At 39.2% G+C, this 26342-nt stretch overlaps 2 protein-coding genes across 2 annotated transcripts; both read left to right on the forward strand.

The window, feature by feature from the left end:
• Window positions 1–2666: 2666 nt before the first annotated feature.
• On the forward strand, window positions 2667–6997 carry LOC148700708 (uncharacterized). Its single transcript, XM_088707916.2, has 3 exons — window positions 2667–3816; window positions 5134–5662; window positions 6508–6997. Exons 1-3 carry the CDS (start codon window positions 2667–2669, stop codon window positions 6995–6997), a joined length of 2169 nt encoding a protein of 722 aa, XP_088564042.2.
• A 3861-nt stretch (window positions 6998–10858) lies between these two features.
• Window positions 10859–25307, forward strand: AUG5 (HAUS augmin-like complex subunit). Its single transcript, XM_008797479.6, has 10 exons — window positions 10859–11590; window positions 12165–12707; window positions 15670–15811; window positions 16526–16702; window positions 19004–19213; window positions 21311–21496; window positions 21906–22065; window positions 23247–23442; window positions 24285–24417; window positions 24785–25307. Exons 1-10 carry the CDS (start codon window positions 11136–11138, stop codon window positions 24914–24916), a joined length of 2334 nt encoding a protein of 777 aa, XP_008795701.4. The 5' UTR covers window positions 10859–11135; the 3' UTR covers window positions 24917–25307.
• Window positions 25308–26342: the final 1035 nt, after the last annotated feature.

The raw sequence follows: 26342 nt of genomic DNA on the forward strand, positions 1-26342 counted from the left end.
GGAAGTTGATTGAACTGCACCAGGAAGCATAGAAGACACACCAATTAGAGAAAGTTATGAGCTGAACAGCTAGAAAATCACCAAATCAACTTGAATTATAAGAACATGTCGAGCTAACGAAAAGAGATGAGCAAGCTTTGAGATGCAATTGTGTAGGATCCAGAACTCTGACAATTGGATCCACGGGTGATGCATCATTTTTTAGGTCAAAAACTGCTGGAATATGGTGGTTACTACCTAGCTGGGAGGTGGATGATATGTTATCACTAATTCTTCTATTCCGCTGTAATTTCTCATTTGTTTACCACTTTCTCCCTTGCCACTTTCAATACCATCATAGAAAACTCTTTCAAATCATGATCAACTGCCCCAATCTCAACAATATCCATCAAATACTGGTTCCCATGCATACATAAATCATCATGAATATCCATGTCATGAAGAGAAGCAATGCTAGGTGATGATGCGGATGTGTGCAATCATTTGAAATCCTTCCTCCAACACACGAGTGTGCACTTGGATGGTAGCACAGTCACAAATTCTTGTAGCAAGAAGCACAGCGCATGCTGGCATAGAATACTTCTAAATTATATATATTAAAAACAAAAAACCTGCAAATGCGCCAAACATCTTCCTCGGCAGTATTATAGGCAACCTTGTAATCCATCTTCTTGCTAACTGCTAATTCAGTTGCCTTGGCATGACAATGGGCCCATTCCTGTCAACTATGACACTAATGCATTGCATCCAGTGCTTCACTTCTACCTGAAACTCTTGAACAATGTTTGTAGTATACAACTCAGCAATCTGCTTTTCAAACTCCAGGGATCATAGATTCGGGCTTGTATATATTGAATGACAGAAATCTTCTTGAAAGTCTTGTGCATAATTGCTCCACAAAGCATTGTCATATTGCTTGACAAACATTCTGACAGAGGTTTTGAATGTCAGATAGCTATCAAAATAGTTGCACTTGCGCATACTGTCTTCTGCGTAGTGGACATACTAGCCCTAAATGTGTCCTTTACATACACAGGCACCCATTCGCTCCTGTCTTCATACAATGCGAATAACCACTCATTGTCTTGAAGCTGAAGCTGCTTAATCATTTCCACCCATTTCCTTTGAAAACCGGTAACTGTTAGAGAATCATAAACAACCTCACTCAATTTATCACTGATCGCCTTTCTCTTTTCCATGTTACCTATTTTTTCAGGAAGCTTCCTCATAATATGCCAAAGGCAAAATCGATGTCGAGCAAGTGGGAATACCTCTGCAACTGCTCAACCTACAGCCTTACACTGCTCAGTAATTATAGCGTTAGGTGGCTTGTGACTCAGACACCTTAGCCACTTCCTAAAAAGCCAAATGTAAGTATCTGCTGTCTCATCTGCAAGAATACCACTATATTAACAAGATAGACTGGCCATGGTTTTTGACTCCAACAAAAGGAGCAAGTCGAAACTCGAAATCACATTGTTTGATTACGTGCCTCGTGTCGAATGTTATGACATCAATTAACTACCAATATGCAGATTACAATCTAGCATTGGCCCAAAAAATATTCCTTAGCTGGCCTTCATCATCCACAGTGCAAATATAAAAGAAATTTGAATTCTGTACCTGCATGGTGTCGAGGTACTTCATTAGAGCCTCAGTATCTCCTCCAAGCCTCAACTTCCTCGCCTTATCTTCATGATCTAGGCAATCCTTTTCAGCAAATCAGAAGTTCTTATATCCAGCCCCTGCAGCGATCGCTGCAGAAATTGACTTCTTCAGAGACCTGACCACCTTATCAATTATCATTGATCTAAAGCTTCCCTTTCACTGAAGCAGGAAGCTCATGCTCCAATTCAACAACCTCCACTTTCTAACAATTCTCTAAATGATCCCTTATGATCATCATGGCCTTGCATTCTGTCTTCACTGCAGGCTTCGTTCTACACTCAATGTTTTTCTTTTTGGTAATGCTTGTTGGAGTATTTCAAAATTCCAAGCCTACCCTTTTTTTGTCTTTTGTACTTTCTTTAGTCCCACGTTAGAAAGAGATGGTCTTTATATAGTCTTCAACTTTTTAACCTGGTGAAACAAAAAAAGTAAGTAGCTCTCACGCGCACGAGCCCAATGGAGGTCCAAAGCAAAATTGGCAGATCCGATCCAGAAACGGGTTAGCCGGGCGCATCGCGCTCGATCATCACGCGCTATTCTTTTTACAATGCCAACCCACCCCCCCACCCCCCATCTATTCTTTTCCTAACAATGCTGACCCTCCTCTACAACATGTGAATGTTGACCAGTATCGATCTCCCAGAGAGTTGTCGCTTATTCTTCTTCTAAGTTCTAACCCTGAAGTCCATGAAGTACCCAATATTGTAGGGTCACTAAAACACACCAGTCAAGTGATGGCTCAAACACCCTTGACTGATACTACCGAAGGGAATCCCACATGAATAGGATCTCAAACAACTTAACCTCCCTCGATGATTGTAGAACCGCATGACTCTATCCTTCTGGTGTTATTGTTACGTTCTTATTACTATCATTCACACTGTACAAACCTGATATAAATATCAGGGACTGCTGTAAACATTTTCAACACATGAAAGAATACATTCAATTTATTCTTCCAATATGGTATCAGAGCTCTAAAGTGACACACGTCAAAAATGTCCACCAGTGCATCGACAACTGAGGCTAACCCATCTACTACCGCTGCCACCTTCACGACCTCAACAACACCCTTCTCTGTCCCCTCCTCCACCATGTCGCACCTTATCACGGTCAAGCTAACCCGTGAGAACTACCTCCTATGGAAAGCACAGCTTGTCCCTTACTTCTATGGACAAGATGTTTTTGGCTTTCTCGACGGCACAATCGTTGCCCCACCGCCATACCTGCCGGGCACTCTTGCATCAAATGAAAGTGCTACCATTCCTAATCCAGCATACTATCAATGGTGTAAGCAAGATCAAATGATCCTCAGTACGCTGATGGCGTCACTCTCTGAAGGTGTCCTTGCCCAAGTGGTAGGCTATGGCACTTCACATGCTGTTTGGAGTGCTCTCGAGCGGAGCTTCGCCGCTCACTCCCGCGCACGAGTCATACAACTCCGTACGCAATTGGCTAGTCTCAAGAAAGGTAACACCACTGTTACCGAATATTTTCAATCTCTCAAGAAACTGACTGATGAACTCGCCTCTGCCGGACATTCTATGACGGATGATGATATTCAAAGTTATATATTGGCGGGACTCGGATCCGATTATGATTCGTTTGTTACGTCGATTACTACTCGTCTGGACCCTTTGTCTCTTGAAGAAATATATTGTCATCTTCTAACCCATGAATCCAGATTAGCCGCAAATAACTCCCCTGCTGCGGCATCTACTATTTTTCTGGCATCAGCAAATATTGCGACTCGCAATAGTCAACAATCTCGGGGACGAAATGGTGGCACTCGAGGGAACTCGTTCCAAAACCGTGGACGTGGTAGAGGCTCTGGTCGCTCTAATGGGGGACGTTACCAGCAACAAACTCCTCGGGCCACATGTCAGATTTGTAACAAATCTGGACATAGTGCACTAGCCTGTTATAGAAGGTTTGATCCATCCCTACAGGACTCCAACAATGTATCACAAACTGCTGCATATCATCCCAATCCGCAGGCTCTTCTAGCTGCACAGCCACAATCCTTTGACGGCGACTGGCACCCCGACACTGGTGCTACCCACCATCTTACTGCTGATATGAACAATCTAAACATTAGGAGCGATGAGTACTCCGGTTCGGATCAAATCCAAGTGGGCAACGGAACAGGTTTGCGCATTTCTCGAATCGGCCATTCCACCATTTCAAATTCAAAAAATTCATTTCGCCTTAATAACGTCCTTCTTATCCCTAAAATTCAAAAGAATTTATTATTTGTCCAATGTTTTGCCACTGACAATAATTGCTTTTTTGAATTTCATGGCTCTTACTTTGTCATAAAGGACTACTTGGGGAATATCCTGCATCGCGGCCCTCTGCGTGACGGCCTCTACTCTATGTCTCTTCCGCCAAGGTCCTCTAATGCATGGGCTTGTGTCGGCATCCGTGTCAACCTATCTGATTGGCATCATCGCCTTGGGCATGCTTCTTTTCCTGTGGTCAGTCGTATTCTCTCTACCTCTAGCCTTCCCGTCTCTAACAATAAGCGGCCCCTCGTCTGCTCAGATTCTCAACTAGCGAAGAGTCATCGTCTTCCCTTTTTAAGTTCTCATAATAATTCTGTTGCTCCATTAGATCTAATATATACTGATGTTTGGGGACCCTCCTCAGAACTTTCTGTATATGGCTCTAGATATTATGTTAGTTTTGTTGATGACTATTCTAAGTTTATTTGGCTCTTTCCTTTAAAATTGAAATCTGATGTTGAATCTACTTTTTATAACTTTCAGACTTTTGTTGAACATCAATTCTCTACAAAAATTAAAGCTATACAATCTGACTGGAGTGGTGAATATCATCGCCTAAATACATATTTTCAGTCGTGCGGTATCAATCACCGCGTTGCCTGTCCACATACCCATCAACAAATGGGAAGTGTCGAACGTAGACACCATCACATAGTCGAGATGGGCCTTGCTCTCCTAGCCCAAGCTTCCCTGCCCCTGAAATACTGGGAGGATGCCTTCTTAACTGCCATCTATGTTATCAATCGTCTACGGACTCCTATTTTAAATCACAAATCTCCCTACGAACTTCTCTTTCATAAACGACCAGATTATTCCTTTTTATGTGTTTTTGGGTGTGGATGTTGGCCGTATCTTTGTCCCTATAATAAACATAAATTTGAATATCAATCTAAAACCTGTTTATTTCTTGGATACAGCACCCAACATCACGGTTACAAATGTCTTGATCTCCAATCCGATCGTATATACATTTCACGGCATGTAATATTCAATGAACATTTCTTTTCTCAGTGTACTCAGAATTCTTCCTTGTATACACACACAAATCTTTCTTCTACTATTCTACCCTCTCTATCTCTCTCTCCACAACCTACTCCTCATGCTGATTCAAATGTGCAACCCTCTTCTGTACCAACACATAGCTGTGATTCAACTAATACTCTACCTCCAAGTGTTTCAGCTTTTGTTCCAGCTACTCATAGCTCACCTAGCCCACCTGCTACTGATGTTGCTGCCTCTACTGCACCGCCAACTCCCTCCAAACCGGTAGCATTTTCTTATCATCCTATGATCACAAGGGCAAAGAGAGATATTTACAAGCCTAAGGTGCCTACTGATGGTACCATTCGGTACCCCCTTCCTCGGGCTTTACTTGCCTCTGCCTCTGCAGATGATTCTGCACCTACATGCTATACTAAGGCTGTCAAAAATCCTAATTGGAGGGCTGCCATGAACTTTGAATTTGATGCTCTATTGAAAAATGGCACTTGGTCTTTGGTTCCGTCTAATGCCTCCTGCAATATAGTTGGTTGCAAATGGGTATTCAAAATCAAGCGCAAGGCTGATGGGTCCATTGATCGCTACAAAGCGCGCCTTGTTGCTAAGGGATTTCATCAACAAGAGGGTGTGGATTTCTCAGAAACTTTTAGTCCAGTCATCAAGCCGGCCACTATACGGATGGTTCTATCTCTCGCCGTATCCCTCAATTGGTCTATTCGCCAAATTGACATTCAAAATGCCTTTTTACATGGCGATCTATCGGAGGAAGTCTATATGCAACAACCTCCGGGATTCCACCATCCTCAATTTCCAAATCACATTTGCCGGCTCCATAAGTCGCTTTACGGGCTCAAACAAGCGCCGCGAGCATGGTTCTCTCGCCTTAGTGATTATTTACTTCGGCTTGGCTTTCACGGTTTTAAAGCCGACACTTCTCTATTCATTCTCAAAAGAAGCTGTGGAGTTCTTTATGTTCTCATTTATCTGGATGACATTATTATTACTGGTTCACGTTCGTCCATGATTTCTTCCCTTATCTCTTCTTTACAATGTGTTTTTGCTGTCAAAGACCTTGGGGACTTGAGTTTCTTCTTGGGCATCGAGGTGTTATGACACTCAATTGGTATGTACCTATCCCAACGGAAGTACATTGGCGATTTGCTTCGTCGATGCAAGATCGACGGAGCCAAGCCGTGTTCTTCTGCTATAGCGACCTCGTGTTCTTTGTCTGCCCACGACAGTGATTTATTTTCAGACCCTTCTTTGTACCGCAGCATCGTTGGCGGCCTACAATACTTATCTTTTACTCGACCCGACATCGCCTTCTCGGTCAACTTGGTGTGCCGCTACATGCACCGTCCGCTACAATCCCATTGGCAAGCTGTTAAGAGGATATTGCGATATCTCAAAGGGTCTCTTTCTTTCGGTCTTGTTATCCACAGATCACCCTCTCTATATTTACAGGCGTTCACAGATGCTATTGGGCCGGGGACCATGATGACCGACGATCTGTGAGTGCTTACTGCATTTATCTTGGTAATACACTTATCTCCAGGAATTGCAAAAAGCAACCCATAGTTGCACGCAGCACAACCGAGGCCGAGTACAAGTCATTAGCCAATGGGGCAGCCGAAGTTCACTGGCTCTCCTCCCTCCTGGCCGAACTGGGCTTCGCTCGGTTGCCTACTCCTTTGCTATGGTGTGACAATATTGGAGCCACGTATCTCTCCTCCAACCTGGTGTTTCACGCCCGCACCAAGCACATAGAGATTGATTATCATTTTGTTAGGAAGCGAGTCCACAAAAACCTATTACAAGTATGCCTCATCTCTACTCATGATCAAATTGCGGATGCTCTTACCAAACCACTCTCGACGGCTTGCTTCAATCAATTACGGCTCAAACTCAACATCGACGAGGTCTCGTTGAGTTTGCTGGAGCGTATTGAAGGGTCACTAAAACACACCAGTCAAGTGATGGAACACACCAGTCAAGTGATGGCTCAAACATCCTTGACCGATTCTACCAAAGGGAATCCCACATGAATAGGATCTCAAACAACTTAACCTCCCTCGATGATTGTAGAACCGCATGACTCTATCCTTCTGGTGTTATTGTTACGTTCTTGTTAGTATCGTTCACACTGTACAAGCCTGATATAAATATCAGGATTGCTGAACATTTTCAACACAGGAAAGAATTCACTCAATTTATTCTTCCAATACCCAAATGCCTTGTAGAATAGAAAGCCATCACTGATTTAACCAAAAAATCATATCTATCTCGGGAACCGGCACATCCACTGCGCTTGTCGGAGCATCCTTCTTTACTTCATCCAAGAATTCATTTTTGTTCCCCTTTTCTTCTCCTGTAAACAGTCTTTGCTCGCATCATTGCTCTTCTGCCTGCTCAGATTCCGGCAAGGCCAGTTAACCAAACCGCCAATTTCGAATCAAAACGGCAATGCATATAGTATTTGATGCTCACCGAAAATGCTCATACTGTCGACGCAATTGCTTGCAGGTAGAAAAAATTTACTTAGAACAAATTGAACAGAGAGATGTGAGACTCTGGTTAAACATGCGATCCCCCCAGTTTAATCAATAATCGACGCACAACTAGAAGATTGTTCTTGCAACCGTGATGGCAAGGAATTACAGAGTTATGGTCAACAAATTTCTGAAATCGAGGATTTCTTTCATGGTGCCGTCGATCGGACGAGTTTCCAAAAAAATTAAAATGAGGAGGAGGGAAAGGGGACGCACCGGATGGGCTCGCCGCTGGGCCCGTAGCCGGCTCCGTCGCCGCGGGCTCTTCCCCTACAAAACCGCGAGGCCGAGCCATATGGACCCGACCGAAATAGACCATCGTGTACTCAACAAGGTTTTTTTCTCCCTGGGCGACGAGTCCTCGGCCATTGATTCCAAAGAAATATACTCTTTTTAATCCCATGGCTTTGTTGGTCCCAGGCCTTCCTCGATTCCTTATAACCTCTACGCCTTCCGGAGTTCTTATTTTTTTTTTTTTTTGTTAACATCAGAGTTCTTATCAAGTCCTGCTCGAACGCCGTGTTCGTACTCGAATTCGGCTCCCATATCTCCACTCACGATGGAAGAAACCTCGGCCAAGAGGAGATGCCTGATTCTTATCGGAATTTGATTTTTTTTTTGAATTTTTTTAAATAAATATTCGTCTAAAAATTTAAATTTACATAAATATTTTTTTAAAACTTATATTTATTTTTGTATATTTATAAAATACTGTTTTTATACGAGTGCCTGTGATACAATGGTACTTCTTGTTAATTAAAACTATATTTATTTTAATTAAAAAATAAAATAAAAATTTAAAATTATTTTTTTATTATGATCATTTTATTTTTTTTTACATCTACTCATTAAATATTTTAGTTATTTTAATTTGAAACCATTAATTTTTTTAACGGTATTAGATGGCATGGATACATATACAAAAATAAAGATAAGAAAAAAGTAGAATAGCAAAACAAGTATTTTACGAGGATATACATATAAATATCAATTTTATGAGGATATTCATACAAAATTTGATATTTAGGTAGATATTTATAAAAAAATCTATTTATTTATTTTTTGTTTTTTTTGGTTTGTTTGTTGAATAGGATTTTCAAATAGGTTGAACGGGCTCCGGTTTGATGGGGCCCATATCGGTTTGATGTAATGGGCCCAGTTTTCTTGGGCCCGAGCGCAACCACCTTGTAGACTCTCTCCCAAAACAAATTTGAAGTGGAAGGCACGACTTTGCCAAAGGGGCATATAACAAGGAGGGCCGGCCAAATTCTCCCGTATCTGAAAGTACATGGAAAAAGTAGCATTTATCCCCTAACATTCAATGAGCTATGATGTTTTGGCCAGAATATTTCATATATGCAAAGCCCCAAATATTCCCACTTTTATTCAATTATCTTGCATGAATACCCTGTTATTCCAAAAATTGCACAAATGGCCATGTTTCTTATATTTCTAGATTAGTCAAATTAAATTAAAGAATTTAATTTAAATTCTTGAGTTGTGGAGGAGACAGAAAAACTCCTTTGAAAACAGATCATCCCACTCATCAATCTTTGTCCTTTGCCAAGATTGACCCTAATCAAAGACTAGTCTCAGGATTTACTGACTGGATATCTCTAAACCATTTAATGGCATTTTCTCGGAAATTTTGGTTGTTCTTCGCCTTACCGAGTTGATAACATCTACACCGGAAACAAGAACTCTACCAACGGTTATTGCCAAGAGTCAACAAGCGGGACTAAGAATCCATTTCTCTTCGTAGCAGCCACTTTCCAAGCACGACTGGTATAAGGCTTCGCCGTTTGAGAACCCCTTCTTTCACCTTGGTGAAAGGAGGCAAAGTAAGGCTTCGCCGTTTGAGAACCCCTTCTCCGGTGTTTCGGGAAGCTGTTCCACCGGTTGAGTGAGAGTCGAGGTGGGGAAGATCGGTTATTCCTTCATCCCAGAATGCATCTAAGATTGTCTTCTTGGAGGAAGGTTGGTTTGCCCAGGTGACTGATCCTGCCATAATGTACTCCTACCTATTCTATTGCACCGGCAACCGAAGTCGATCAGAGTTGCCTGGATGCGGTTTTCTGAGTCTGCAAAACCAGAGCACGTGAGTCCTCATTATAATAGACACTGGTATCGCCACATCCTTGTGGCGTTCTCTTAGTCAAATTTAAATTAAAGAATGAAAAAGTCCACATCAGTAATTCAATCTATTGGATGTAATCTACCGTCACTAAATTGTTTACATACTAAAAATTATATGACTTGGAGATTTATAAGCTATGCATAAAGTGATCTAAAAACTGGACAATCTTAATAATGTTAAATAGAGACTAAGAATCGAAAATAAGCATATTTGCTATAATAATTCGTAGATCTTTAGCGACAAATCATGTTCTTAAGTCTTTATCAGATAAAAGATATCTTAATGAATTTTAAGTATGTAGATTTCTCTCATATTTTATATGGAAGTGTAATTATAAGACGCACCAACTATAAGCATGCACATCGATAAGGAAAATGGATAAAAAATTCTAAAGATTATGCATGTTTCCCTTCTTTCGATCATAAGATGATAAAATTACTATTGAATTTACCATAAATAATCCATCTTTACAATGAAGAAGATATTAAATAGGCAATTGCCGTTGCAAAATCTTAGCAAATGCAAATGCAGAAAAAGTAGAGCATGGAGCTAACGGCTCGTTTGGTTTGTATGAAAAAAAGAGAAAAATAATGGCCAATAGAAAAACAAAAAAGACTTTTTGTTTGGTTAAAATTTTTAAAGGAGAGAAATGGAAAAATAATATTTTTAGGAAAATAAGATTCTAATGTTTCATAAAAAAAAAGAGAAATATGGAAAAAAATTTTCCGACAAATTGAAAATTGAAATATTTTTTTTCCAAAATTATCCATCAAAATTCATAGGTAAATTTTTTTTTAAGGATGTAATAGATATTTTACACAATTTTTTTTAAAAAAATATTTGCTCAACTAAATATAAGCCACTTTAGAATTATTTTTTTTAATAATCAATGAAATATATAAAATTAATTTCTTAAATATTATTTATATATATATATATATATATATATATATATATATTTGATGGGATAAAATTATCCTTGCGAAACAAAGGAATCTCAAGAGAAATAGTAGACGGTCGGCGCCCTAGGCGTCGAATCCTGGCCCGGCCTGACCTTAGCCCATTTCTTTCATTTTTTAAGGCTGCTAGCCGGCAGTTGACCCCAGCGTTTCCCTGCCACCGGGGTACACGGCGTTTTAGAAGAAGACAGCGGATCATCACAGGTCCAACGGTCGGTGGCACCGGTTAGTTAAACCTCGACCGCGGCGTACAATCAAAGCACATCCCTCGCTCGTCCGCTTCGAAAACTCGCTCGTCCGCTTCGAAAACTCTCACCAGAAGCCCTCGCTCCTCGCTCGTTTTCAGACCGAAAACCCCATCCCAGCCTTGAAGAATCTTGCAGGCTTGCAGCGCTAGGGTTTCCATGGTGCCGCTGCCGTCCGCTCTTGTCGGATCTGGATTGCCGGCGCGGTCGTGAAACCTTCCTCTCCGATCGACTGTGGACGAGATCCGGCGGCGCTTAGGGTTTCCCGGGCGGCGATCCGGCCGGCCGGAGGAATGCAGGGCCCTGGGGGTTCCGCCCCGCGGCCGGAGGCGATCCTGGAGTGGCTTCAGAAGGAGATGGGGTACCCTTCGCCGCCGCCCTCCGCCGACCAGCTCCGCAAGATCTGCCGGGGGAACATGGCGCCGATGTGGGGCTTCCTCCTCCAGCGGGTCCGCTCGGAGCGGACGGTGGCTACGGCGCGGAGGAACATTATGGTGCACGGGGTTCCGCCGGCGGTGGATGGGGGGAGGGGGAGGAGGAGGGAGCGGGAGAAGGGAAAGTTTGAGGAGGGTTCGTCTTTGGAGTCCAGGGAGGCCGCTCTGAGGGAGAGGGATCTGGCCGAGGAGGAGGCAGAGAGGCTGAGGAACGTGGTGAGGAGGCAGCGGAAGGAGCTGAGGGCTCGGATGGTTGAGGTTGCCAGGGAGGAGTCGGAGCGGAAGAGAATGCTTGACGAGAGGTCTAATGCCAGGTAAGGAACTCAATAAGACTGAAAAAGAAAGATGGAAAAAGAAGAGATTTTTCTTATCTGTTCATTTGTTTGGTAAATTTGGTTTAGTAGAAACTGCTTAAAATCTGACTTAGGAAACTAGTAGAAGAGATGTAGTCTATAGTCTTCTTCTCTCATTGTTCTCTTTGCTGATAGATGAGATTGGTACCGGCAGGCGAGGGTTTACCAAAGAAAAATGATAAGAAATATACACTCTTTGTCCTCTAATTTACATTCTTACAGAGATCCGACAGAATGGAAGCAAAGTGGGGACGATATCTTTTTGACTAGTTCTTCCTTTTGTTTTACTCTGGTTGGAACTATATATAAAATTGGTGATTTTTTTTTTCATTTCCCTTTTCCTCCTATCTGAAATTGCCTGATAAAAAGTTGATGGCTGGGAGAATGTCCTGTGAAAGCATGCTTCCTTTGTTGGTATAGTATCTTTATGTTCTATGATTAGTGTCCATAGTGGAAACTATCAATAGTCTTTTATGCTTCATTTCTTATGGTATTTATCTTGTTGAATTTTTTACTTTGTGTTTTAACATATCAGGCACAAGCAGGTGATGTTGGAGGCATGTGATCAGCAATGTGATGAAGCAACTAAGATATTTGCCGAGTACCAAAGACGTCTTCATCACTATGTAAATCAAGCAAGAGATGTGCGGAGGCTGACTACAGGTAGTGCTGTCGATGCAGTTGATGATCTCCATGCACATGGTGAGAAAGATGCGGTTTACTCAACCGTCAAGGGCAATAGGTCGTCAGATGACATCATTCTCATAGAGACTTCAAGAGAAAGAAATATTCGGAAAGCATGTGAAACTCTTGCTGCTCATATGATCGAAAGAATTCGTAGTACTTTTCCAGCATATGAAGGGAGTGGCATTAGCTTGAATCCCCAGTTAGATGCTGCCAAACTTGGCCTTGATTTAGATGGTGAATTTCCTGAAGATATTAAAACAGTAGCACTAGATGCACTGAAAAATCCTTCTCTTCTACTTCAGTCAATAACTATGTATACTTCAAGGGTTAATATGCTTATTCATAGAGAAACTGAAAAGATCGACATCAGAGCTGATGCAGAACTGTTGAGGTATTTATAGCATGAAGTTTCTAATTTTGTCATTGTTTATGCTTCTTTCTATTGTTCTAGACAAGTCAAAAGCTTTCCAAAATTATAATTATAATCTTTTGCTTACATAATATATCAGTCTTCATCATAAGTATTAATAAGATATTGCTAGTAATTTTCCTGTGCAAACATTTTTTTGGTATGTGGTAGAAATGCATTCATTATTTGTGGCACCTGTCAGGCACTGTTTTGACCATAGGACGTCACATGTCATTGTATGCACTTAGTTAGCAATGAAACCACTAGCCCAAGTGGGTTCCCCATATGAATGTTCTTTGAATGACAAATCCATTATAACTATACACAGAATTAAGCAAACACTTGTTGACTTAAATTAGTGGACAAGCTAGCATAGATTTTCCCCCATCTCTCCAATGGTCCTTTTTAATGCTTTGCATTGCTGATGGCAGTCACAAGCTCAGATTAAAAAAGGTGAGGGCTGATGCCAGGTTCGTGGCTTCTTTCTTAATGTTGATGTTTTAAGCCACAAAATCTGGTATACAAGATGAGGCAACTTATTATACAGGTAAACAAGAAGGTCAAGTATGTGAGCTGCAGGTTATATCTATGTATGTTGTGAGTGAGAGGAAACTAGAATTTGCTAAGATGAGGGCGAACTAAACTACAGAGTCGGATTAAATAGGGTTGCATGAGAGTGACAATATTGCTTGCATTGTCTAATTGCAAAAATTTAAAAAAATTGCTTGTTTGTAATTACAGCAATTTATTGATCACTATAGAATGAATTGAATGTGTTTAAAAGTTATGAAATGTATCGCAAAACTACAGAATTGAAAACTTACTTAATTCAAAGATCACATTTCTTTTTTATCTCCTTTCTGCCCCTCACATTATGTGATCTCCTATTAGCAGGCAAACATCAACTATAAAAGTTCTCAACATTGGAATGTCAAATTTCTTATATAGATATAAATTTTGTTTCTGAAATCCTCCTGAAATAGGCTAAGGAAAAATGAAACAATTTGTTTTTCTTTGTCCTTAGAAATTCAATGAGGAGTTAACTGGAGAAAGACTGTAAAGATATGGTTAAGGATGACGCATAGGCATCATCTTGCAATTCAAATTATTGAATTGATTATGAAATAAGTAGCTATATTCTTGCGTTGGATTTCACTTTTCCCCCTTCATTTCTTCTATATTCAGATTTTATTTTCTGTATAATCGAAATTGTATAGAAATGAGATATCCAAATCCAGATTCCCTTCTAAACAAGAAAGTATCAATTCCAGTTTCTTTCTCTTATCATCAATGGCATATTAGCCATATTGACCCTAGTTCTTAATTCCCAACCCAACCCTTTTGGCTCAAAATTTGGGATTTGTGCGTTAGACATATCAATTGATATATTTGGGATAATAAATCATTGAATCTAACCCCCTGCCGTCCAAGCACTCTACATCAAATTTTTCTAAGCCTAGAAAGCAAAAAAGGCCATTTTGTGGTCCTGTAATTGGAAATTAGATACTAAGATTTAACCTTTTATGACAATTCATTATCAAACTGGCTGATCCTTATCTGTCACCATGATTTTTGTTGCATGCAAACACTGTGATGTGTATGTGAGTGTTGTCTAATTTGATATTTAGATACATCTATTGCAAGTAGATGGCTATTGACCAAATATGTCTCTTGCCACCAGTTGAATATAAAATTGTCAATCATTAGAGAGAAATTCTTATGTGGAACTGATATGAAGAGCCATCACATGCTTCTTGTCTGGAAAATGTGGAAGATCTCATGAAAAAATGAAATCATGCAGGATTCATAGGGAGCATCACATGAGCTGTGAGAATCTCTTCAGTTCATTTATTCATGCTTATATTGATGCATTGAGGGTGAGGCTTTGAAGTATATATCATAACCAATTTGCCTAGAATCAATTCCTATTTCTTAGAGCCAAAGTACGAAACCCACTTAAGTTTTCTTGTTATAGCCATCTCCTTATGAATATTTGCACATGGTGATTCTAATGGAGCATGACAAATGTAACTTCAGCTTGCTGTAGGCATGCAATTACCTGCAGCATTAGTTTTATAGCATGTTTTAGTCAAAACAGTTTACTAAAAGTTTATTTATTATTGAGTTATCTCTCTCTCTCTCTCTGTGTGTGTGTGTGTGTGTGTATGTATTTACGTACGTATGTACATATGTATAGATATTCATATTGTGAGTCTAATGGAGCTTGACGAATGTAACTTCGGCTTGCTATAGGCATGCAATTACCTATGGCATTAGTTTATAACATAGACAAAATATTTTACTAAACGTTTATTTTGTTATCGAGTTCTATAGTTGTTTCTAGATATCTATATCTATATCTATCTATATATATGTATGTATGTATGCATGCATGCATGTATGGATGTATGTATGTAGTTTACAGAGTCAGGCTTTAGATGCTTTTGGGCATTCAAGTTAGTACTACTGGTCTCTCAAAGTTAAAACTAATTTGAACACTGCCTTAAGAAAATAACATGTAGGATACTCAATGGAATATAGCCTTAGCAATAAGTCTTATCTAATCTATATGGATCAAGATATGAATCAAGTTAAGAAAAATATAACATGTTTGTGTACAAAAAGTCCAATTGTGGATTTGTTTCTTGCTTTCTTATTGCTTATCTGACTGTGCTCGTATAACTAGGCTTGTTCATTTTCATATTCCTTCCATCCCTGCTTGTACTTACATTGATATGGTGCTTGAAGATTATAACTCTCTGTGATCTCTAATGCTCGCAGATCTACAGCCGTTTATATAGTTTCCATGCATTTGCAAAGTATCAAATAGCATGATCTATTATTAATTTGCAGGCTCCTAATTCCTTCACAGTTTGCTTGTTCATATATTATGCACTATTTACTAAATTGTCATTTGACGAAAGTTATCACCCTTTCCATATAGATACAAATATGAAAATGATAGAGTTACCGATGCTGCTTCGCCTGATGCAAGCTCACCCTTACCGTATCAAGTGTATGGCAATGGAAAGATTGGAACAGAATTGACCACAAAGGGAACTTATAATCAGCTTCTTGAAAGACAGGTATCCCTCTTTGAGTGTGACATCCTTTAATTGTCTTTAGCAAGTTTCATTTTCTTGACCTTTTGGATAGAGAACAATTAAATGTACTTATTTTTGTTATGTTCTCATTTTCAAACATGAACATATGCAACTTGTTATGAGTAACCTTTCCTGGCAGTTTGCTTTTGCAACAACACTTTCATTACTAGTTATGTTTGATTTTCTGTAATTTTTTGGAACTGTGGATTGTTTATGGTTTACATGCTTTGGCTTAAATACATTTGGGATCTTTTTTTATTAGTTATTTCGTCACCATGTATTCTCACACCCTTAACTCCTACATCACAGAAAACTGTTTCAAATGTGTGTTGGCATGCAAGATGGTTCGCATAGAGATGAAAATTTGTTTATTTATTTCAAAAGTGAAAACCTCAACTATATACATGGGGGAGATGAGTTCAGCAGGATCTGCTTAAGTTCCCAAAAATATTTCAATATCTATAACAAACATTACAGTACAACTTGGAAAAAAGTGAAGCTAGTGAGAAATATTCAAACTGAAAATTTTTGGTTTTGTATATGATCTTTTCGTAAAGTGAGTTGTTCATGTAATTTATTTGAAATATGAAGGTTATGTTGAATCGGTTACCTTGGACCTGATAGGGTGTCATGGAAATTTTTGTCGTCAATCTTTTGTGGTGCTGAAATCCACCTCATATTTCTTTTGCTTTACAGAAAGCACATGTGCAGCAATTTGTGGCCACCGAAGATGCATTAAACAAGGCTGCGGAATCCAAGGCCTTGTGTCAAAAGCTTTTAAAACGCCTCCATGGGAGCAATGATACTGTTTCATCACAGATTCTTCCTGCTGGAGGCACCTCCCAGAACCTAGGCAATATCAGGCATTTGGAGGTATAGTGTCTTGATTAATCTGAGAGTTATTATTGTCAGTTTGTACCAAATGAGGTTGCAGTCTTGGTAATTGCATTTACATTCATAAGAGAAGTTGCTATTATATATTGGGTGGTTCTATGATCCCAATGCATTTGGTGTTTGATTTTTTTTTAAATTTCTATCGTTCTTTTAAAAGTGTCAGAATGCTAAAATTTCTTACTCTTTTGATATGCTTGTGATGATCATCATGTTGATGTTGTATTATGAATTTTTATTTATGTCAAGTGCCATATTTCAGAACATGCAAATAATTGTCTTTTGGAAATATAATTTTGGAAAATCTTGTTATCATGCATTGTATGCATGTAGTTATGTCTGCATGCATGTACATTTGCATGTTTCTTTGTTGGACCTCGAAAACTATGAACATGTGTATGAGTTAATGTCTATGCGTAGATTATGAAGTTTGCAACAAGTGGTACTTAGTTGTTATTTTCCATTCATGTTTCAACTGTATGCACTTTTATTTTGCATGTGTATTTGCTTTATTTTCTTTCCTCCCCCATGTTTAAAGGTATATTATTTGGCAGTATTAGTTATGCAATATAATGAATTGGGCTTGGGCGTTCTGTGAACTTTTTTAAACATGCTACTGCCTACTAGTCTAGAAGATTGTAGACAATTGAGGTGGCTAAGGAGCAACCCGGTGCCTAAGCTCTAGGCAGGTGCCCATGGGACAAGCATCACAAAGGACATCCCGTAAGCAATGACCTCATGAGTACCCCTCAATTCCACTGCTGACAATAACTAGAATAATGACTGGCACTGGATGAGCACCTATAGATGAGGCAACCCAGGGAAAAAAAAATCTGATCAGCAATGACCCCACAAATGCACCTCAAGTCCATTATTGGCGATGGTCGCTGTAGTGGTCATGGCAGACAGAAACAACAGAAAAGGGGGAAGATGGAGGAGTAAAGGCACAAGAGTGGACTGGAAGAACCCTCACCTGCCACCCACTGCTGCTGCTGCTGCCATTACTGGCCCTGAAACCCCACCTTCCTTGTTGCCATAGCACTTGTTTTCAGCTGCTGAAACCCTATCTATTTTTCTCCTCTCTTCTTTAAGGGAAGGATGTTGGTGGGGGGAGGGAAAGAGGTGTGTGTTGTTTGAGATCGGGAGTTTATACTATTGGACATGGTGCCCATCCTTTTCCATCCACTTCAGTGCTTAGGAAGGCCTAGGCATGCATTTTGGGCAGCACATATTTAGGTGTTTGCTTAGGGTCTGCGCAGCCCAGTCATAAGCAACGCATCAGGTGTCTGCCCCACCTAAGTTGGGTTCTTTGATGGCCACATAGGCAATCTCTTGAAAGCTTCTATTGCAAGCTGAAATGTATCAGAAGGAAACCACTAAATTAAAGGCAATTTGTGTAAGTTTAAAATTGGTCGATACCAAATGCTTTTATGAAAAACATGAAAGTATCTCTTTTGGAAGATGGAAACAACCAATCAAGAAGAAAGCTTTGCATGAGAAGAAAATGGGTTTAGAAAAAAGAGAGGAAGAGGAAATGTTGAAACAAGGATATAACAACATTCAAGGAGGAAACATCATTAAAAGATAGCCGACAGAGAGATAGCAGTCTGCTCATTCTAAATTTCTTAACTTTTGAAAGCTTCATGTTCCTTTTCCAGTTATAAGGCCTATGAGACATCTTCTTCCCACTGGTTCAAGTTAAATTTTATTGAAATCTATTCCCTATCCGATTAAAGACACATGTCAAAACTCCTGAAATATCTAGGCAAGATAAATTACTTCAGTGCCATGTGAGGAACTGCATGACTAAGAGAAATATTGGGTTATATCTGATCGGCTAGAAACTTAGAATTCATTTGCCTATTTTATTGCAAAGCTGCATGTTCTGTATGCCTTTTATAAAAAAGGGGAGGCCCAATCCAGGAGGCTCTTGTCATTACGGGGTCTGTGGAGGATCAAATGTATGCAGTTTTAACCCCGCATATGGAGAGGTTGTTCCTTTCATCAGCATGTTTGTTCTAAGGATATATATATATTTTTTTTTTTGAATTCACTACAGGGATTGACCTGCTTGGGCAAGTGGCAGGCATTCATGTCGCATTGTTGTTTGTATAGCCAACTGTAACAGAAATAATTTATTCTGATCACATGGCTGCATGTATTTTCATGGTCTCATGTGATGTTTTCTGCAATTAGTGGAATCTGTGCCTCGAACAAATATTATTGCATTCAGATGCTTTGACAATGCTCTATTCTGATCGTGATTTTTTCCCTTTTATGCAGTTAGAAGTCTGGACCAGGGAAAGAGATGTTGCTGGATTGAGGGCAAGCTTGAGAACACTGACATCCGAGGTGCAACGCTTGAATAAGTTGTGCACAGAGTGGAAAGAAGCAGAAGATTCCCTGAAGAAAAAGTGGAAAAAAATTGAAGAGTTTGATGCTCGTAGATCAGAACTGGAGTCTATTTATACTGCTCTTCTTAGGGCCAATATGGTTAGAAGGCTCGTTCTAATTTTCACCTCTTGTGGTTTTTGAGTCAAGGCTGTTCATGATTTTTGAAAAGCAATATTTCATTTTCAACTCTTCTAGCGACCCATTGATGTCTGTTCAGACTGGTCATTTATGCATAAAATGATTGTATCATTACATGATCACATATGTGGGTGAATAGTCCTACTTAAAAAGGCCTTAAAAAACTGCAAATGCTAAAGAAACTTAGATGAATCAACACCACTAATCTTCTATATTGTATAGCACTGAAAAATAAAGAGTTGATTGAAAAAGTTCTTTCCAATTTGAGTCATTCCATTATAGCCTCATTTTGTTGGTTTCCTCATGCTCTTCTAACATGAACCAGTTCTATTCTACTATTGTCTAGTTATATAAGGTCAGCTGTTTGACATAAGGCCGTGGTTGTCTGGTATATTCTTCTGTGATGCACTTGTTGGGACTATGAGCTAAATTTGTAGGTTAAAAAGGAAACAAATCCTTAACATGTCTTGTAGCTTATTTTCTTTCATCATTTCCAGTTATTCATATTGTATTCCTTACCATGTACCATCATGCTTTTGAAAACTGAGAGAACTGATTTAAAAATGATGACTTTGAAAAATGCTATTTAGCACGACTAATTCCCTGCTCTCTTCCCTATCCAACATAGCTCTACTGTGGTGCCCAGTAAATGGCCCAACCCTCACTTGAAGATCACCAACCCCTGTGTCGCGCCAATCTCCTCCTGCCACAGTGGATGGGTAAGGCAGGGGATAGAGTCGTGCTGGATAGGACTCCTCTATTGTCTATGTATTAGTGTTCTTTGGCCCTTTTGGAAATGAGACATGCAATTTCTGGTCACATTTGTTAGTTAAAGACTTTAGCTTCAGGATCGTGATTACAAGGAGCTGTTTCTACCTAGCCCTTCTCAGCCATGTGTTAGATGAAGGTTCCTGCCTGGCAATAAGAAAACATTTTAAAATTGCTTCTAAGTATTGCTTCACCAGTTTGCAATTGATTATGTAATTTAAAAGTTAGTGTTTTATTCAGGATTTATCTAAAGCTTTTTTGATTCACACACAAAAAAGGTCATCCTTTGGGGTGAATTTCTACAAATGTCATGGATGGAATAATTCAGAGCGTGGAGGAACTTATGTTTGTTAATTGCTTTACACTAAAATTTGATAGAGAAGCAAGCATGTTTGGTCGATCATGAGGGAGAAAGGTATATCAGTTTGTATATTCATGTACAACTGGATAGCAATAAAGGGCCAATGAACAAGTCCTGACCTCTCACACATGTCACAATTACTTTAACTAACATGCAGGAAGAAAAGCTTTGGTGCATGCTATGAGTAGATAAGATTGGCAGTCTGGAGAATGTAGGAGTAACAAATGGTTATATCAAAACAAAGTATGTGGAAGGATGTCATCAGGATGGGTACTCTCGTGCAAATCTGTAGCTGTCAAAGAGCTTGGACTCCATTTTCTGTTCTGCAACAGTCTAAATTCAGGCCCACGGTTAAACCTAGTGACATCCTAGGTAATGGTGTGTCCGTGTCACAAGTTGAGATGTGGATTCATATTAGATTGAAGAACGAGAGACTCACTTATTAGAGATTTTCACTACTTTGATTATTTTTATAAAAGGATGTAGAGGTAAACAACGATAGGACTGAAGCAATTGGAAATCAGCGTTTGAGTGGTAGACATCCATTAAGTTTGACTTGAAAAGAAGAATTTTATAGGAAGACATCCATGTAATCATTATATAGTGGTAGAAACTCTCAAATAGAGAGAAATGTTTATTTACTCTTCTAACTATCATACACCCATTCCTGAAACAGATGCTCGATTCTTGTTCTTTTTTAAATGCATAAATTTTCTTCGATTTATATAACTTTTAAACCCCATATTTATCCTCACAGCTTGCCTGGTATTTGATAGCAGACAGTGATGGTTCCTGTCTCTTGTTTATGATAGGTATTTTGATCCATAGGCTGAATATGGGAATCTTGTTGGGAGATGCAAATTTTTGTGTTTTGCTAATATTGTGCCCAGTTTTACCTTATGAAGTTAACTGATCTCTATATGCTGTAGGATGCATCGGCATTTTGGGACCAGCAACCATTAGCTGCACGGGAACATGCAGCAAGGACAATCATTCCAGCATGCACTGCTGTGGTGAACATTTCAAATAGTGCAAAGGATCTCATAGAAAAAGAAATATCTGCCTTCTATCAAAGTCTGGACAATAGTTTGTACATGATGCCAGCAACTGCACAGGTTGGTAATTTCACAAATTGTTATAGGAATAAAATATTATGAATCATGTGGCTTTTAGTGCTGCATATATTATTCTAGGGACAATGACATCTTCATGTAGCCTTCCCTAGAAAGATCATCCAAACAAATGAAAGTTGGTGTAAAATCCCCATGTAGCATTTAACAGTAGACTTCAGCCAAGAATTGGAAGCATATGTTTTGATTTTATTTTAGCTATTTATGATCCTCTCTTTCTGATATCTATGTTCCATATATTTTATCTGATTTTAATACTTGATATATTATTCTACAATTTTAGCCTTTTAGGACTTATCGGAATGATCATAATTGTCTTGTACTTGCAGAATACATCTATATATGCATCATTTCTGGAAGCTTAATGCGATATTTGTTTGCCTTACTTGAGCAGGGTCTTTTGGAGTTCATGGGTGCGAATGGTGCTACAGGACCAGATGCACTTTTAGCTGCAGAGAAGAATGCTGCTATATTGACAGCAAGAGCTGGTGCTGGAGATCCATCAGCAATTCCATCTGTATGTCGCATTTCTGCTGCTCTTCAGTATCATCCTGGTAAGCTTTCATGTGAACACCTGGGCAATGTGCCTTGATAGCATCACTAGCTCTGCATAATGATTTGCCAAGGGACCATAAGAGATTGCTCTTATGCATGGCCTTCTCTCTTTCTTTTCAAAAAAACAAAGAGGTACTACTTATTCATCCACACCCAGCCGATTATGTTGCAAGCATCAATAAAATCCTGATATCATGGATTCAATATATCCAAAATAGAATTTCAGAATTTTATCATATTATTTGCCTTGCTTCTACCATTATACTTTTTTACAACCAGACCACCCTCTTCTGCAAATTTAATTTTTTAATTCCAATATTTCTAGTAAAGAAGAGGGAAAAAATTGTTTTCTGAAAGTATATCCAAAAGCAGACTAAATAACTTGAATGCTAGAATGTTCTTATTATATAATAGAAGATCTTTCGTCTCTTTTGGTTGTATTTTTGAATGTCAAGCCAGCTCATTGCTAAACTGTTGCTTTATCGGTCAATTGTCCTGTTTCTTTCTCCTTTTTTTCTTTTTCGTTTTTTTTTTTAGGTGGAGGGCAGCCCACCTGCACCATAATTAACTAGGTCCTGATACATAGAAATGCACCATCCGAGATTCGAATCCAGAACCTCTGGGTATGACCAGTGAGACAAGTCCCAGTTCATCTCAGTTACCATTAAATTGAAATATTTTTTCCATGCACTTGCAATTAGAGGCCCTAGTTGTTGTTTTATTAAAGAACTTAACATGTTATAGCTACAAAATTGGTCATCATGTGCTTACTATTGGACACTTGATGTGATGTTACCATTTGGTTGCATGCCATGGCTTAAAATTCACTGATGACTTCTCAGTGACTGCATAATTTAGGTTTTGCTTATTCTTTTGTTGATTACTTAGGTGGCACAAATGTTGACATGTTTGCATGGTTTCTCATTGTTGTATCCATTATATCCGTTAATATATTATTTGCATTATTGAAGCATTTGGTATTCATGCACTGCTACCACTATTTGGATGCTAGCATTTCAATAGAATTTTGTCTGTGCAGCTTGGCGTGCTTGCTATTTCAGAGGAATTATGACTTGTAACTTGAATCATGAATTCCGTTTTGTTTTTGCGAGGGTATTATCTTTTGAGATTTATGTGTTTCTCATTTTCTTGCATTTAATGGAAGAACTTGGTCATTTAGGTGCTGAAAGTTCAGATGCTGGCCTGGCATCAGTTCTAGAGTCTATGGAATTCTGTTTAAAGCTTCGGGGTTCAGAGGCTAGTGTATTGGAGGATTTATCCAGGGCAATCAACCTAGTTCATACTCGACGCAACCTTGTTGAGAATAATCGTGTTTTACTAAACCATGCACATCGTGTACAACAAGAATATGAGAGGTATAAGTTTCTTTATTTTATTGTTCAATTCCTTTTATTGGAGGGACTAATATTGCGTATAATTATTTTGCACAATGTGTTGAAGTACTTATTATTGAAGACTCAAGCTTCAATGAAACTTGTTATTATAGTGCACCTTAATATGTTGAGACCCTAAATTTAGGTTTGAAGATTGAAACTTGTAAAAGCATAGATGTTCACTTGGGTCTGGTTCAGGTTCATAGGTCACATTTTGCCAATCACATATTGTTAAAGAACCTTCCTGGTTGGAGGTGTCTTGGTTATTTCACCCTCTTTCTTTATTTTCTTTGGTGAAATCATTCTCTCCCTATGATTCATTTAAATACCTGAAGAATAACCAGTCAAAGTTCTGTTCAAGCGCCAATTAATGGTGATGCACTTCGTATGCTTGACGATGGGCTGTCAATCAAATTAATTCTTGGAGATGTTCATATTGATATTTAAAATGGAAGTAATAAGTAAACCTGGAGTTTTACAAGTCAAAATACAAATTAGGAGCCAAAAAGAATCTAGAGATGACACAGGCAAGGAAAAACTGGAGTTATGGAATATAAAATAAAATTTCAGAGTATTTTTAATTCACATCGACCTTCTTACTGGTTCAGTGGGTATCATCCTTCATATATCGGTCACCCCTGCAATATAGATAGCACCCTTGCAAAGGCTTGAGCTTGCTTTGGACTCAGAGGATTCCAGTGTTGCTCCTCAGAGCCTGTCTTTGTTTTCTTGCAGGCTGCATTTATGTTCTAAGCATGAAATTTTTCAAAGTTTATAGAGAAGCAAAATCTGAAATGAGTTCTAACTGCTTATAAACCCTGCAGGATGTCCAATTATTGTCTGAAGTTGTCCGGTGAGCAAGAGAAAGTTGTTACAGAAGGATGGCTGCCGGAACTTAGGAATGCAGTCCTGGAGGCTCAAAGATGCTTGGCAGATTGCCAACGTGTTGGGGGCTTGGTAAGCAATCCCAACCATGTGTCGTTAATTTTGTTGCGATGGTAGCTTAGAGGTGCTTATCCAAGATGTTTGGCCGCTTTGTTCTTGATGGATGCTCGCTGCTTCTTGCTGCTTTTTTCTATGGTTGAAACTGTACTTGGGGCAGCTGCAGGTTGCATCTGTAACATATCTTTTGCTTTATTAGTGCAACATTCATGGTCATATTTTTGATAGACCTGCTACTAGCTGCGGTTGCATGTCTGGCATCTTATGTGGATTAGTACGTAACTTCTTGGATCGTGCTGTGGAAGATTCTGTGGACATGCTCATGTGTGTATGGTTGGTATCTACCTATGGAAAAGTTGCATTTAATTTTTTTCATTTGCAGGTCGATGAGTGGTGGGAGCAACCAGCAGCAACAGCCGTGGACTGGGTTACAGTTGATGGGCAAACCGTGGGTGCTTGGCTCAACCTCGTCAAACAGCTTCAGATGGCATTTTATGACAAGGAGCTTTTATGAATGTTTCATTTTTGAACTTTTTAGCCAATTCCGCTGGTTTGGGTGAATCATAGTGAGTTTAATCTGCTGAAATTACCCTTGAGGGTTTCGGTTTGCCCGTCCTTGGTAGATTCTGTTATTTCTAGTGAAGATTTCGTCATGTCATTCTTCACTCTGCACTGTTGATCACTTTAACTCGTCATTAGATCCTTTGTATAGTAAACATTTGGCTGGCTGATGGAGGGGTTGGATCGACCGTACCATTTATTCCTCGTGATTTATTTTTCTTTTCTTTTTTCTTTTTTTTTGTTGTTTTTGCAGCACACGTTTTTGGTGGTACGTGTCAGTTGGTGTTCTTGTAATGTTTCTTCGTACACTTGTTCTTTAATCGAAATGATTTTTTTTTTTCCAATTATGATTATATATGCTTCCAGTTTCTTGTCGCGAGTTCTAAAGCATCAATCATCAAGAGGCGCTTTTACTGGGGAGCTGTTAATAATTCATTTTAGAATGTGTGGATAATTGGACTGAAAATTTTATGAAATTTATAGATTGAGTTAATATAACCATCAAAATTATAAGATTACAACTGAGATAAGTCTATATTCATAAATATCTAGGACTAGTTTTAGAGTGGGTCAGTCTGAATTCCATAGGGCTGCGGCGAGGATGGTGGACAAGGGTTTGGATGGAGAAAGGTGGGGTTTGATTAAGAGCTTGTAGAACTTGCAAAAAATAAAGTAAAATACAAGGAAAAAAAATTGTACAAAAGGGGATGTGGAACCTGAGCCATCTATCTGGGATGTGTATATGTGCAGGACCGAGATGGTTCCTAATTATAGTTTAAAATAAATCAAAACCCCACATAAAATGAACGAAATTGCCTAATTTACCTTTATCCAATTGGTTTTTGCTAGTTGAGAGTCGAAAACAGAGAATTGGGTCATTTCATGCTAATTCTTTGCTGTTATAGCTGTAACTTGTGTGTGTATGATTTAAACCTACAAAGATGCGTTTCCAGGTGTTTCAATGCTGCTCGATAGGACAAATTGCTCAAAAGTCTTTGTTTCTGCTTTTTGTAATATTTATTACATTATTAATTTTTGGGCTATAAGAGGAAGAGAAAAGAAATATAGATGCACGTAGCCAGCGATTTTACTCCAGTAATTTGGGAAGAAATTGTTACTACAACAACCGAAACAAGTCTACGAGGAGCTCTTAGGCAGCTCTGAGAAATTGCTACGAGGTAGCTCTGAGGTGCACATCTCGTATACGTGTTCTCAACTTCTCATGCAAAGACGGAGGTAGGATCCATCCCCTACTTCTTCCAATTTACGTCCACGCGAGACTTTGGTGATTCAGCGAAAGCTCCCTCGCGCTGCAGAAGGGGAAGAAGCAAAGGCAGAGCTAAGAAGTAGAGAAAGAAGAAGAGGAAAGGTTATTGAAT

Source organism: Phoenix dactylifera, chromosome 11, assembly GCF_051530095.1.
Source record: "Phoenix dactylifera cultivar Ajwa chromosome 11, Ajwa_hap1_PhDact_Kaust_v1.1, whole genome shotgun sequence".
Taxonomy (NCBI): Eukaryota; Viridiplantae; Streptophyta; class Magnoliopsida; order Arecales; family Arecaceae; genus Phoenix; species Phoenix dactylifera.

What these genes read in the sequence shown, in the direction of transcription:
- LOC148700708 (XM_088707916.2), top strand. Translation starts at nt 2,667, where the DNA reads ATGTCCACCAGTGCATCGACAACTGAGGCTAACCCATCTACTACCGCT. An exon ending in CCAAGTGGGCAACGGAACAG is followed by an intron (nt 3,817 to 5,133) that starts GTTTGCGCATTT and finishes CAAGTGTTTCAG; the next exon opens with CTTTTGTTCCAGCTACTCAT. An exon ending in CTCGCCGTATCCCTCAATTG is followed by an intron (nt 5,663 to 6,507) that starts GTCTATTCGCCA and finishes ACTTATCTCCAG; the next exon opens with GAATTGCAAAAAGCAACCCA.
- AUG5 (XM_008797479.6), top strand. Translation starts at nt 11,136, where the DNA reads ATGCAGGGCCCTGGGGGTTCCGCCCCGCGGCCGGAGGCGATCCTGGAG. An exon ending in CTCTTCTTAGGGCCAATATG is followed by an intron (nt 19,214 to 21,310) that starts GTTAGAAGGCTC and finishes TATATGCTGTAG; the next exon opens with GATGCATCGGCATTTTGGGA. An exon ending in GCCAACGTGTTGGGGGCTTG is followed by an intron (nt 24,418 to 24,784) that starts GTAAGCAATCCC and finishes TTTCATTTGCAG; the next exon opens with GTCGATGAGTGGTGGGAGCA.